This window comes from Limulus polyphemus, unplaced genomic scaffold (assembly GCF_000517525.1).
Source record: "Limulus polyphemus unplaced genomic scaffold, Limulus_polyphemus-2.1.2 Scaffold1455, whole genome shotgun sequence".
Lineage (NCBI taxonomy): Eukaryota > Metazoa > Arthropoda > Merostomata > Xiphosura > Limulidae > Limulus > Limulus polyphemus.
In genome coordinates, this window is record NW_013667065.1 from 9,753 (window position 1) to 24,442 (window position 14,690).

Sequence of the window (14,690 nt, forward strand, 5' to 3'; positions counted from 1 at the left end):
TATATACATTAAAAGTTAGAATACATAAATATATGGTAACAAGAAAACTCATAAAGAAATTTAAATGCTACTGTAACTTACAAAGTTATAGTATTTATTGTTAAAAAATACATTTACTACGAGCTTTATAATTTATTTTCTTTGGCTACACACAATATAAACTACTCTTAATGGATTTTTGATTTTCATTTGAGCTGAATGGAGAAAAGTGCCAATGGTTTTGTTTAGTTTTATCAAAGTCTGAGTTTTTAATAATAAGCATTCTTTAGGTTACTTTCTAATCTTTTAATTTCTTGTAATTAAAAGAAAAAACATCTGTCTAATTAATGCATTCCATCCAAATCAATTCAGTATCATCAAAATACCACTCACAGTAACTATCTCAGTACAATTTTTGTGATCAGTGCATCAAACCACTTTGCATTTTTTTCTCCAATGTTTATCGTCTTTTTTGACTTCTAAACACTATTCTGAACATTACCGAGTATCTTCTGTTCACTGTTTACATGTCGGTCTCAAACAAAGTCCTTGAAAAAACCAGAAAAGAGTGATTTAGAAGCTATATACAAAAAAGGAAGAGAAAAAACAAAAGTTTCAGTAAAATATATGAATGACTGGAATAATGACATTTTCTTGTGAGACTGAACTGTTAATACTGAATTTACAAGAACTACATTCACAGAGTTATTAGAACACTGAGATTGATAATGAATAAGTTTGCCAAATATGGCAATAAATCCAGGTTAATAAAAGGTTGCATACAGGTAACAGACTATTGTTAGGAAGACATGATGCATAGCTAGAAGAGCTACAACTCACCAATGGTTGACTTGGTTTAGCTATGAGAAGCTAAAACGAGATAAAACTTCTTATTTGTTTATAAAGTCACTTTGGAACAGTAATGTTTGAATATTGACTTAAGATATATCCTAGAAATGCCATAGCACTTTTAAGTCAATTTTTCCTATTTACATCAAACTTTGATAAATCAAGCTAGTATTGTCATTTTCTTCTATTTATATTGACACAGAACTACAGAGAATATAACAACTACAATGGCACTAATATGAAATGTATCACATTAATCTGACTTTGGATATATGTAGTAACACAGGTTGAACACAGTGGAAAACTAAGCTACAGTTTAAGTGAGAAATACATAATTTATATCATACTCTGCTAGTTCAGACCATCCAGGTAGATTAGAAGCATCATGAAGTTATTTCTTGGGGTTAAAAGTAAATCTCATCAAGAAAAGTCATATAAAGCACAAAAAAAAGAACTTTTTTTTTAAAGAAAAACAATTGCAGCTAAATTCTATCAACAAACACCTTAACACTTTATATACACACAATATTATAGCAGTGCACCTTGTTAGTAGTTAATATAATTACAATGTTAGCTCTCAAAGCACAAAAAAAAAAGACTTGATTGTTTTTAAAGAGCACTAAAACTGTGCCAAAGATCTTCTATTATTTCTTGTACTGTAAACCTCTTCTGAAAGAGAAAATGGGAAAAGGAATAATTAATAGCATGAGAATAAATTTAGTTGTATTCAAAAGCAAATTTAAGACTGATATAAAATGTAGTTTAACTATACATAAATCACCATTTAATTCACAAATATTTATAGCAACTTTTTTGGGTGTTTCACATGTACTATATTATAAAAGAAAACAATGAGGTTTATAATAGTAATTAAATTTGGCACTTCTGTTTATTACTATTTAAACACATGCAAAGAGAACAGAGATTAACAGAGAAGGCTATTTTGTCTGTGAAGTAAAATTAAGTTACAAGGAAAATATTTTACATGATATGAAAATACACAAAATGTATTAATGAAAAAAACTGCATTTTTGAAATGTTTTCATCTTGTCAGGTCTGAATTTTAGGGAAAAAATAAAACATGGACATTAAATATTGGAATGTCTTAAGAGAGAAGATAAATAAATTTGCATTTTGAATTGTACATGAACATAATAATTTCAATAAGGAACTGGGAATGATTTCTTTGTAAATGGTTTCAATTTCCCAATTAAAGTTTTCCTTAACAATCAACAAATTAAAAACTCTCAGGTACAATTATTATTAAATAAATATTGGCCTTTGATAAAATCCATCTTAAACTTGGTGATAAAAGAATGTTTGTTACATAAAAATGACTAGACATTGCAGCTGAACTATACAAAGAAAAAACATGGATACACAACAAAGAAACAAAAGACTCAGAATCCATATGAAAAGAAGATAAAGAAATATGGAAATACTGGAAATTTCTTTTTTACTTCCACAGCAAAAGTTTTCTGGCAGTCAGGTACAATAAATGTATATATATATGTATATAAATCCTATAACCCAAGTGCTTTCAAAAAGGTGGACCTTTCTTCTTCAGGAGTAAACCTGGGAATGTTGGTGTCACTGAATGAATGATATATAAAATGTGTTGAGTAATGTCATGAAGGCCACTTTGCTTCCAGGAAGTGTTTTATATATTTTTCAATGTACTGTTATTAGTGTATCTTATTTCCGGTGCAACACGACTGGAAACAATATCATTATGTAAAAAGGGTGTTAGAGATGTTTTGCTTTACAAATGGTCAAGAAAAACTATAACAAGTGTTGTTAAAGTAAAATAAAGGAGACACATGGAGATTAAATGAACAAGAAATGATAAGGAGATCAGTTTCTAAAAGATGGGCATAGAAAATAAATAGTAAGTATTATACAGATCAAGTGTAAGCATTGAGAGTTCACACTACATATAAAACAAAAAAATAAATAGTAAGTATTAGATAGATCAAGTGTAAGCATTGAGAGTTCACACTACATATAAAACAAAAAAAATAAATAGTAAGTATTAGATAGATCAAGTGTAAGCATTGAGAGTTCACACTACATATAAAACAAAATAAAATAAATAAAAATGATTGCTAAGACAGAGAACAAACCAATGTATAATTTTTTCTTAACCATTTGTAAAGCAAAACATCTATAACACCTTTTTACATAATGCTCTCATTTCAGCCGTGTTGCACGGGGAAATGAGACACTTACAACAGTACACTGAAAAATATACAAAAAACACTTCCTGGAAACCTTTCATGTGACCTTCATGATACCACTGAACACCTTTTATATATCACTCATTCAGTCACACCAACATTCCTAGTTTACCCCTGAAGAAGAAGAAAGATCCACCTTTCAAAAGTGCTTGAGTTAAGGGTTTTTATAATTTTATATTAATATTTCTTGAACCTAAGTATTTTTCTGACATCATGAATATATATTATTCACATATATCTTAATTTTCTAACTTTCCAATTAATATTACATGATATATTTTACTGTTTCCCCATCTTAAGTTTGTATACATCTAATTTTCAAAAATGGAACTACCTTGATGCTGAATTTAAGTTAGTAAAACAAAAGGGAATAATAAATTAAGTACATATATGACTAAACTCATTGACTGGGTGCATATCATTTATATACAGACTAGTGTAAAGGATTAAGCAATGTTGAATCAACATACCATAATTATATCTTACTAGTTCCTGAATCCTAATCTTTTCCAAAATGAGCTTTTAAATAAATTAAATATGTACCACAATTGTTAAACAACCTACTACAGGTGATAATATCTGGATGGCACACAAAGCTTTAAAGATTTTAACAAGACTACATTAGAAAATACGGCAAACATTTTTTTCAACATGCCACAGCAATGACCAACAGTTTATACATAATATGGGGTATTTCTGGAATACTCCCATCATCCCTCCCTCCCTTATTTCTTCAAAACTTTCCCCTTGAAATTCAACTGGAACTTCTGAGCAAGTGGAAAAGGAACCTTCCACAAAGACACTGCTTATGAGCTGAAGGCAAAAGAACCTATTTTGGCCCTCACACAAATTATATTCCTATACATTCTTCTTAACATGATTTCTGACTATCACTCATTGTTCACACCAGAAGCCTCAGACACAGAAGTAAACAAGATAGGAAACCCTACTCCTCTCGCTTCTGGAATGTTTACCCATTCCTTACTGTGACCTTGGTAATTTTTTCCACGATCTTGCATCTGTGTGCTTTCTTGGGATTCAGTGAAATCCTGTTGTTGTTCTCTGTTGCCTAGATGATCCTTAGCACCACTCAATTCTTTTTCAATGTTTCCATGGTTATTACTTGGATTATTGTCATTTGTAATCTTTAAAGACACCTTAAAATGATGGTCCTCCATATGTGAGTCAGGAAACTGTGTTGATTTTGCAACCAAGAGGAGCTTTGAAAAAGGAGAACTTGTATGAGCATAATCCTCAGTAAATATGGGGAGATCTTCCACCTGTGTCGTTTCCTCTTTGAAAAGATATTGCTTAGAGTTATGAATAAAATTTGGTTTGATATGTTTATGTTTGTCCGTAGCGGGCAAAATATCAGTGTCATCAGAGTTGGCAAGACAAGTAGGAGTGTATGAGCAGCAGAGTTGTCCATCCTAAATAAAACAAATGTTTGGCAAGTACAGAAAACAGTACAACTTTACACAAACATTTCTATTCATTATCACATCGATCATAACAACTATACCATGTATGGATTAAAATAGCTTTAATATATTAACATTTGGCTCCTAGTTCGTAAGTTACCTTACAAATAATAGTTTTCTAAATTTTGAATAACATTTAAACTGAAACATTTTGTATGCTTAAACTTCACTAAATCATAGAATAACAAATAAATATGAACAGAGAAAATTGATTTCAGTTTAATTTCAAAAACAAATTAAAATTCCATTCTCTAGCAATTATATAAATTCTTCATGCGAGTTATAAATCTAAGTTATACTTGTACTAAATAACACAATTTATTGTTTAGTAGGTTTTCTCAGATTCTAACTACTCAATTATTTTTTCTTGTTGATGATCTACGACAAAGTTAAAACACTAAAGAAAGTAGAAACAGGAAGAAGATAGAATAATAGTGAAATGAAGAGACATGCTGCAATTCTTTGGTTATAAGCATAAAAAAAATTCAAATGCTGAATTAATCTCAGTGCACACAAGGGTAGACAATAACATTATAAAAATATAACAATTAAAATGAAGATTAATAACTTATCTGTGGAGGTAAAATCTTTAATGTTTACACATAGCTCAAAAGATTTTATGAACTACTGTATCAAAACGTAGATTAAATTTACAAGCCTGTAATGGGGAATAATCAACTTAAAGAGTTAATGTTAACTTCCAATCAGAGCAAGTTATGTACTTAGAGTGAAACTAAAATTCAACCTGGTAATCAGAATACTTAATCAAATTCATCTTCTTGCATTTCTACATATTACGATTAGAATTCAATGTTTCATCAGTTGGGTACTATCACTGTTGACAATATTTTTGGGAGTTAATATTAATATGAAAAAAATTAATCAAATTTAACAACTAGTTTTCTTTTATTATCAAGTACAAAAAAAACAAAAAAAGACTGAAGAAAGAGCTCCATTCCAATATATCACTTATCTAAATATACAAGTCCATGAAAATGATTAAATATAGTGTTGCGTCATCGAGATCATGTGATTCTCACGCTCTCTACTTTCTAGAATTATCCTGTACTTTGGCGAATGTTCTAGTTCTTACTAGATATAGGGTAGTCGGGATTATAAAAGAGGGGGACAACGTGACAAGGTAATGTGTGTATAGATAGTGAGTAATTGATCTGCAGTCAGAAGTATTATTGAGCACGTTCGTTGTTATAGCGTTTGTTTAGCGCGATTGTTGAAGTTGAGTGTATCGGTAAAGTTGTATTCGGAAAGAATAAACCAGTTTTATTAAGTAAAGAACTTGTGTCGCTAAAGTTTTGTCGGAACGAAGTTACGAAAAGTTAATTAACAAGCGGAGACGTAACAATAGCTATACTCTTGCAGTGCTAACAAAAAATTTTCTAAAATGCTTAAAAGACTTTAAGTGAGTGAAATTCAATTGGTGACTGTTAAAAAAATAAGTACAGACACAAAAAAAGTACAATATGCATCATACATTAAAATAAAATATTAAATCAGAACACTTTCTATTAACACATTTCAATAGATTAATACAGATGATACTGACACAGTTTGAAATATGAATTTGATTATACTCCATTACAGGCTTTTAAATTTAAACTACATTTTGATACAGTAGTCCATAAAATCATTTAAGCTGTGTAAATATTAAAGATTTTAGCTCAAAAAAAAGTAATTAATCTTAAGTTTTAACTATTACTGAATTAATACCAAGTATCTAAATTTAAAATTATTTCTTTACGTTAGTACCAACCAGTCTTTTATGCATGATATGATTAATAATTATAGTTGAAAATATTTTTTAAGGAAACCTCCTGTCTCTTCTGTTTTTGTTTTTTTTTGTATTTTCCAGGCCACTGAGGGTGAAATGGAAGAGATATATACATGTTCTTTGGCTGTGTGTCAGAGCTTGATATGGTGGACTTGTTCTTATACAAATATAATTACATGTCCTGAGAGATAAACAGTGCCTAAGCTTTCATTCTACACTGAAAACAGAATTGATGCAGAATTTTGTAACTGTATAACAATGGAAGTAAAGAAAAATTAACAATGCAGTCACTATAAGAAAAAGAACCATGATAATGGCTTGGAAATTAATTAATTAACTTCTAAACAATTCATGACAATTATAAGTTCTGCCACACAGTCTTACAACATGCATAATATTGTTCACCCCTGTGACTTGAAAAGCTACATAGCAATAAAGAAACATGAACATCCTCTACCAGTCACAAAAAATGAAGATACTTTTAACTAGCAATTAATAGATATTTTAACCATCACCAGAGTTCAGGAAATCATAAAACACTTCTCATCAAACCATTATAATATTTAGAATTTTACTGTTTAAGTTGTTTTAATTAATTCCAATTTTCCAATTTGATGGCATTACAAGATGATAAATAACTAATTTTTAAAAGCTTGATAAAAATATTCACAATCAGTTTCAAATCTGCAGTAGAAAATGGAGGCATAAAATAGCACTTTACAATTATAGGTAGTGTTCAGAAAGAAATGTGATTTCCTAACCTGTTATTCAACCATATCTGATTTGTGTCTCAAGTTGATGCAATGAACATTCATCAAATGTGTCAATTCAATATTATATTAAAACACTAACTATTGCAGCTGTCAAATATGTCTTCCTTGTATTATTTTGTTAACATCTATGAAACCATTGGACAGATACATCATTATGAAAGTTGTTATGAATAATGGATTCAATAGACTGAATATTGATTTCCAATTCATGAAGAGTATCTCTGACATAGATCATATTGCAGTTGCTTCATCTTTTACTGCAAATCCCGGCTCATCTAGGTTAAGCTTATGTCTGATGGTAATTTTGATCAACCTTGAGAACCATAAGCCTTGTGACTCACTTATGCATATGAGTATGTGATAAGAGATCATTTTCATACACATTTGTTAACCAGTGATGTACGCTCACAGCCTTTTCATTCTCTTACATCAAGAACTTTATTGCAGTACGGTATTCAAAATCATTGTCACTCAAAGTTGAGATTAAGTAACTGTGTTTCATGTTACCTATCATGGAAACAAGAAACTTTTGGTGCTATTAGCAGTAGAAAAATATTGTCCCTTTAAAGCGATATCATTCAGAATCTGTTCATATTTAAAGTACTAGAAAACAATTGTTTCTTTCTGAACAGCTTTTTATACATATCACTCATATTAATCCTATTAATAATAATATAAAAACTTGGGTGAATAGGTATTAATAATTTTGTCTAGCAGAAAGAGTAATAATGATTTATGAATTCCAGATAAGAGTAATTAGAATACATTAAAACAACCAAGTACAGTAACAGAAGAAAATCATCTGAGGCAAAGTTCATGAGGAGGACATTGAAGATGAAGCATCTCTGAATTTTACAGTGACACAGGTAAAAATCTTTGCAAAATTCTAATATCTGATATCAACATTATCTTTTATAATGTTTAATCACTCTTTGTATACAAGTGCTTCTGTTAATTTTACATCAAACATGTAGGATGTTTCTTAATGTCAGAAATTCAATAAAATAGTGAATGTAACAAAAGAATAGAAAACCAGAAGTGTGAAAAATGGTGCTAAGAAAACAAAGAGAGAGTGTGTGAAATGAAGAAATGTTTAAGGTGAAAATAGGAAATAAAAATAACTTTGAGTTTACCGAAGTGAACTATAAGCTCTATTGCTCATCGAGTGTTGACCATTCTTCCCCTGTAATAGGATGCCCAGGAACATAATAAGATTTTATACTTTCAAAATTATTACAAAAACATAAATCTATCTTGAAAACTTATGGCCTGTAAATATATGAATTACATAGCTATATTCCTTTTTTCTTCATATTTACACATACAAATTATTTGAGAATTTATATAATAAAGATAATGTAAAAACCATCAAGAAACAGTACAACATACTAGGCCAGAAGGGCTCAGTGTGTATTGATTTTTAAAATAGCAGTAGTTGAGAATTTGATTTTTCCAATGATCAGTCATACAAATGTGATTGGCTAATACCAAGCTTCTTAACTTTGTAATTCATTTCCTGAGTAAAGTACAATATTTTTTGTGTGCAAGAAATAATTTAAGGAAGAAGCACTCAAAAATATTGCAAATGTTTTGTACTGTCTATAACCTTAGGAGGTTTTTGGTACATTGAAATATAAAAACATTTGCATGCAAAAGTAGATTAAATTACTGTTTAGAAATTTTTCAACTTAGATCCTAACAACTGCTCATTTGAGTATATTGTCCAAACCTGCACCACTTGACCAAATACAGTACTTTATAAAGCCAAATATTTCACAGTAACATAAATCACTTAAAAGTTTAATATGACAAGGGAACACAAAATGCAAAAATTAATTGAAAAAAGAGGGCACATATTAGTTAATTAGCATGATAATCGGCCATTGGTGCAAATTTGTTAGTATTTCACACATAAAAAAATGAATACAAGAAATTAAATGAAAGACACCAAAAAGTCAATAAAAGTAGATCAAACTACATGCAGTAGTTGATGTTAAATTAGTATTATTAGTTGCAGAAATAAACCCCAAAATTAAAAAAAATGTAATGCTATACAATAAAATTAAAAAATGAATAATAAATAATATTTTGTAATACATCATCATATAACTTAACTGATGAATAAAATGCTGATTTCACCAAGAGCAAAACTATGATCAGTGTAAAATAATTTTTTTTTTTTACAGAAATTAAAGAGAAAAATATGTTATTAGACAAGTTACCATAAATCTACACTTATGTCTTACACTATAAATATCTTACTATTTTAGTTCTGGTTGATGTAGCATAAAATCTCATCAGATTATTTATAATTTTCTTACAGAATTTTATATGAAAATCAACACACATTGCTAGCATATGTTAACTTCTTACCTTGCAGTTACAAGAAGTGCACGGATCATTATTGATGGGGATTGGATCCCCAGACTGATACAAGTATCCCTTGTAAGTACATCCCCGATCACGATGCTGGTTTGAAGTAACATTTCCACTGACTTCATCTCTACTGAATGTTTGAGAGCTACAAACATCATCTTCACAGCGATAGCAACAATCACCTTCATGCTGAACAGGATAGTCACACGTCACTGGCGGGCACTCTAGTTCCCAACAGTCAATCTCACCAAACTTAAACAATAAGATTAACAGTTTATTCAAGGGAAAAAAATTTAAACTTTTTAGAAGAAAAACATTAAAACTAGTAATTGATTACAAGATTGGTTATGAATAAGGTTATTCCATAATGAAACATTAACTTCTGCATTATGGAGACAATAACATCTTGAACATCATATTTTTCATAAAATGAAGCACAGTTAATCTGTCACGTTTTCTTGATAAAATGCCTAGAAGAGTATGATACAGAATATAACATGTTTAGATCAAATAACTGTTTTTTAAAGGCAAAAAGAGGGGTTTTCATAAAATATGTAAATAAAACAAGAATGAAAGCCTAGCCTTAACAGGCACCTTCTTCCATCTTTTGTTGGAATCAGTGTATTATATTTACTTTGTATGTTTATTTCTGCAACTAATAGTACTAACTAATAACTAGTTTGATCTACTTTTATTTGGTTTCTTGTATTTTGTGTATGTGATGGCCTTGTAGCAAAAGTTTCACCATAGGAGGTTTTTGCACAATACACTTAGGTAAATGCTGTCTCCATCATCTTTATATGGTTTCTAACAAAGTACATCAACAATGCATAAACTATGACTTTCATGGGCCTGTTACAAACCAAAGCGATAGAAATCCATGGTATAGCATGCAGCAGCAAGACTGGCATGTTTTGGATGTGTTACCGAGTTCTTTGTCTTAATGTAAACATACCATATTTTCTGAGCATCCAGTCCATACAAAGATGGTATTTCCTCATGGTTTAGTGTGTCAACACAGCCTGTAAGTGTATAGAATTCACCTTGATATTTTTCTCGCTTCCAGATGTTTAACTTTTTACTATAATTGTAACCTGCAACCACCATAAATTGTTTGGAAACACTTACCTGATATGCTCTGTATCATTTTTGAAATGTTGTATCACTGGCAGAACAATAACAATTTACTTGAAGTTTTTCAGTAGACATACTTCCGAATGTCACATACAGCTTTCAGCAGTTAATTTTCTGTTTGGCTGTGTGTTTTGGGATTGGGAGAAGATTGTGAACATAGCTCTTGTGCTACTTTAGTAGACCACAATTTATGTGAATTATTATAGTTCATAGTTCCACAGAAGGAACAAACTTTAGTTGCAATGGGTCATTGTATTCTCACATTATTCCCAGTCATTTGCAAGTGTCCGTATGCTCACATATGTATAAGGTAATAAAAAGATAGGTAATACACCTTGTGTCAACAAGAGGAAAATTCTAGTTAGTACTAACACCTTCATATAATAAAATTATCAGAGTAGGTGTTACTTGAGTTTAAAAAATGCTTTATGTAATAATATAATTCTATAATAAATATATTAACATTTTGACATTTAAAAGTCACAATTTAGATCAGTAAACCAGGATATAAAAAACACAGGAAAAATGAACTTTAAGATAATGAACAAAACATAATTTTTACTAGCATGATCTATTTCTAACATAAAATTATTAAAAAAACAAGCTTCCCAAATATGCATATTCTTGAAACAATTGAACATCTTCACTGCTGAGGATGCACATGTGCACCCCAAACTAGATGATATTCCTAACCACACTTTGAAATGTACATAGACAGTAACACATTATATGGCTGTGAGCATTAAGTATAGGTGACATAATTTATATTTCCATGTGTATATGAGTAGAATCAACAGGGAAGATCAGATATTATCACATTTTCCTTGCTCAAGTAAAACCATAAAGTGGCATAACAGTATTTGTATTCATATACTAAAAATGACTCTGCTAAATTCCTTTTATTTGTATAATCACTATTCTGGGAACAAAATGACACTGTATTATTTTTGTCTAGCGGTAATAAAGGAGCTTTTACCACCTCTAGTTGCAAGTAAATCACCAAAAGCTAAAGATGTTAAACATTTGTTAAGAAGATGCAAAATTGGTTCTAGCAGGAAAACAATGAGAAAAAGTGCAGATTATGTATCAAAAACATAAATTATAACTGTTAAGTGAGTCTAGAATCATCCAGACTTTGTTTGGATCTGTGCTTCAAATTGTGACAAAAAGATTTTGATTTACTCATCATGTGACATGACGTGTATATCATAATATTTTCACAAATTTTTATCTAAATAAATTTTTAGATGCACATGTGTGTCTGCAGCACTTCACTTCCATAATCTTTGTGTAATGCTGAGGATGCACATGTGCACCTTAAATAAAATATGTCAGAATTACATGTTTTTGATTTAATGTTTACAATTGTTTAAATTGAGAACACAACAATATTTCACTAAAACTATTATCAGCATCTGCCTTAGATGATGCCAAGCATTGCAGCAGTTAACTTGTTAAATAATGCTTAACTATCACAAAATTACTGAAAAAACTTCAGCATCTCTTGGGTAACTGAAAAGAAGTCATAAACTAACGTGTTTACTTCTTCGTCAAAGCTTCCTCTTTTACAAACTGAAGAAGTTTTGCATAAGAAATTAAAAGTCTTGGTTTACAATTTCTTTTCAGTTATCTGAGAGAAGAATTATTTTCAGACACTGAGGGAGATACACTCAGGTTCCCTAGTCAAATAAACATATATCACGAAATTAGCCAATATGCACAAATACTTAGTTTAACTGGAAAAATAGATAGTAAACTATCAATGAATTTAATTACTGTTCCTTCAATATAATCATAAAATTAAGGTTTACATTTTTACTTAACTTCAAAAAAAAATGTTAAATCTCAATTTACAACTAATCTAATTATTCAAAGCTTCCAATCCTAGTGATAGTATGATAGACATCTTTAAAGTGATCCTAAAATCTTATATAAGTAAGAAAAAGTAGTGAAGTATTAAGTAAAGTTTATTTATAAAAATAAAAGGAAAATAAAAAAACTTACTAAACATTCACAAACTTGACACTGATAAACCCAACGTTCCCCATTGTGAAAAATTTTTGATACTTCTTGGTGACGACAATAGGATGAGGTGTCACATTCAGGACAGCAGTCAAGATTGATGTCTGGCCTGTTACAGTCACACTCTTGTTTCTGACATGTGACTACACCAGCCTTACAGAAGCATTCAGTACAAATTGAATCTAATGCTAACCAGGTGTCACCATTTGGTTTTTCAGTTCCATAATATACACAACCTAAATAATAACAAAAATTAATCAATCTTGGTCTTTTCTCAAACTCTAAGCATTTACATCTTATTTTAATAGTGAAAGTGAAAAAGAAAAATCAAATGTAAAATATTTAGTTAATATATTTTCTTCAAATCTCAGAATAATTCTGTTTATTTCAGTGAAATGCTACACAATGGGCAATATTCACTCTGTCCACTGTAGGGAATCAAACCTTACTGCTGATCCACCAGGGGGGAATAAATTATTCTGTCATTGATTATTATGTAAACAATTAGGAAATTAATTTCACATGACAATATTGATGACAGTTTGTCAATTTTATTTAAAATTTAGCTTTAATAACTGATTTGTTTGTTGCTAAGCGCAAAACTACACAATGAGCTATCTGTGGTCTGTTCACCATGGGTATTGAAAGCTAATTTTTAGCATTATAAGCCCTCAGATTTACTCCTGAGTCAAAAGGGAGACTTTTGATAAATAAATAAAAAAACTGATTTATATTTTGAAATAATAAGTGTTTCATTCAAAAATAATGGTTGAAGATAATAATAACTATAAAATAAGGTTATAAACACGAGTACCAACACTCTAGCTGGCAAATATTTAACTGGTTTTTGAATTTAGATTTAAATGCATTTGTTGATATTATTAATTAGTTTGCAAATAATAATTCCAAATATAATTTCATTGCCACATATAATCTTCAATCACAAACCCAAAATACTTATAACTTAAATAGAGAAGGTTGACAAACATTATTTTTTCATTAGGATTTCATATCATTCTATTAAAATTCAAAATTTATAAAGTGAATCACTCTTTTATTCTAAAATATTTTGTTAGAGAAAGAAAACAAAACTCACTCAAAGAGCACGAGGAATTTTTCTGGCATTCACAATGGTAACTTCCTTCCTCATTAATACAAAAAGCAGTTCTGTGACAGGTATTAGAGTTGTCTGCACATTCATTGATGTCTACAGAGAGGAAAATTAAATTTCATTTAAATATCCTTTTTTGCAAAATCAGTGGTCTTATTTTATTACTGTTTAAGCATCATTAATGTTGAACAGCTTAACCGTCATTATCATAAATGGTCAAAATGTAAGGAAAAATGATTGAAGTAAATAAATATTGTATATAGAAATATTTGTAAAAAATTATGTTGATTTTCAGTCATAATTTTGAGTCAAAAGTTTTCAATACTAATTTTTGTTTAAGAAAATTTTTTTTGGTTTGCATGATATATTTATACTCATTATAACAAAACCAGGCATAATAAACTATAATCAATATTTATCCTCTTTTATAGCATTAACTATATGATGACATCATCTGCCATGTATGATACAAGTTTCATGAAATTATAAAATAGTCATTTTTTTTCCATCTTTCCTGCATAAGCTCCACTGTTTTTCTTCCTTCTTTAAGTGCATTTTATTCAGTGAGGAGGTGTGTGTTGGATCATTATTATAGTGGAATTCAAAGCAACAGGCCAACTAAATGTCACCCATTGGATACTGTGTGATTAAAGAGATTGTAATATACTTTGATGATATTTCTTATTCCCACAGCAAAAAAAAAAAACATTCCCACATCCTTATAGACACACTGCTATATACTCTTTTGCTTACATACACTTGCTTAAACTTCTAACGTCTCCACGCAAAATTATCAGAGTTTTGTTAATCCTTAGCATGCTCACTAATCTGTTCTTCCAGCTTTTTGTGATTCCTTGAAAAGCTTAAATATTTGACCATGTTCACATGTGAAGTACTAAACTTTCTGGCTGAAACTTTTTCATGTTGCCCACTTTCTTG

At 29.7% G+C, this 14,690-nt stretch overlaps 1 protein-coding gene across 1 annotated transcript in view; it reads right to left on the minus strand.

Moving 5' to 3' along the window:
• Positions 1-3,274: 3,274 nt before the first annotated feature.
• Positions 3,275-14,690, minus strand: part of LOC106463659 (protein kinase C-binding protein NELL1-like) — a 123,728-nt gene continuing 112,312 nt past the window's right edge. The window contains exons 16-19 of the mRNA XM_022391220.1: positions 13,737-13,847; positions 12,623-12,876; positions 9,482-9,736; positions 3,275-4,495 (exon numbers count right to left, since the gene is read on the minus strand). Of these exons, the coding sequence (XP_022246928.1) occupies positions 3,956-4,495; positions 9,482-9,736; positions 12,623-12,876; positions 13,737-13,847 (1,160 nt within the window). The 3' untranslated portion in view covers positions 3,275-3,955. The remainder of the gene's footprint in view (positions 4,496-9,481; positions 9,737-12,622; positions 12,877-13,736; positions 13,848-14,690) is intronic.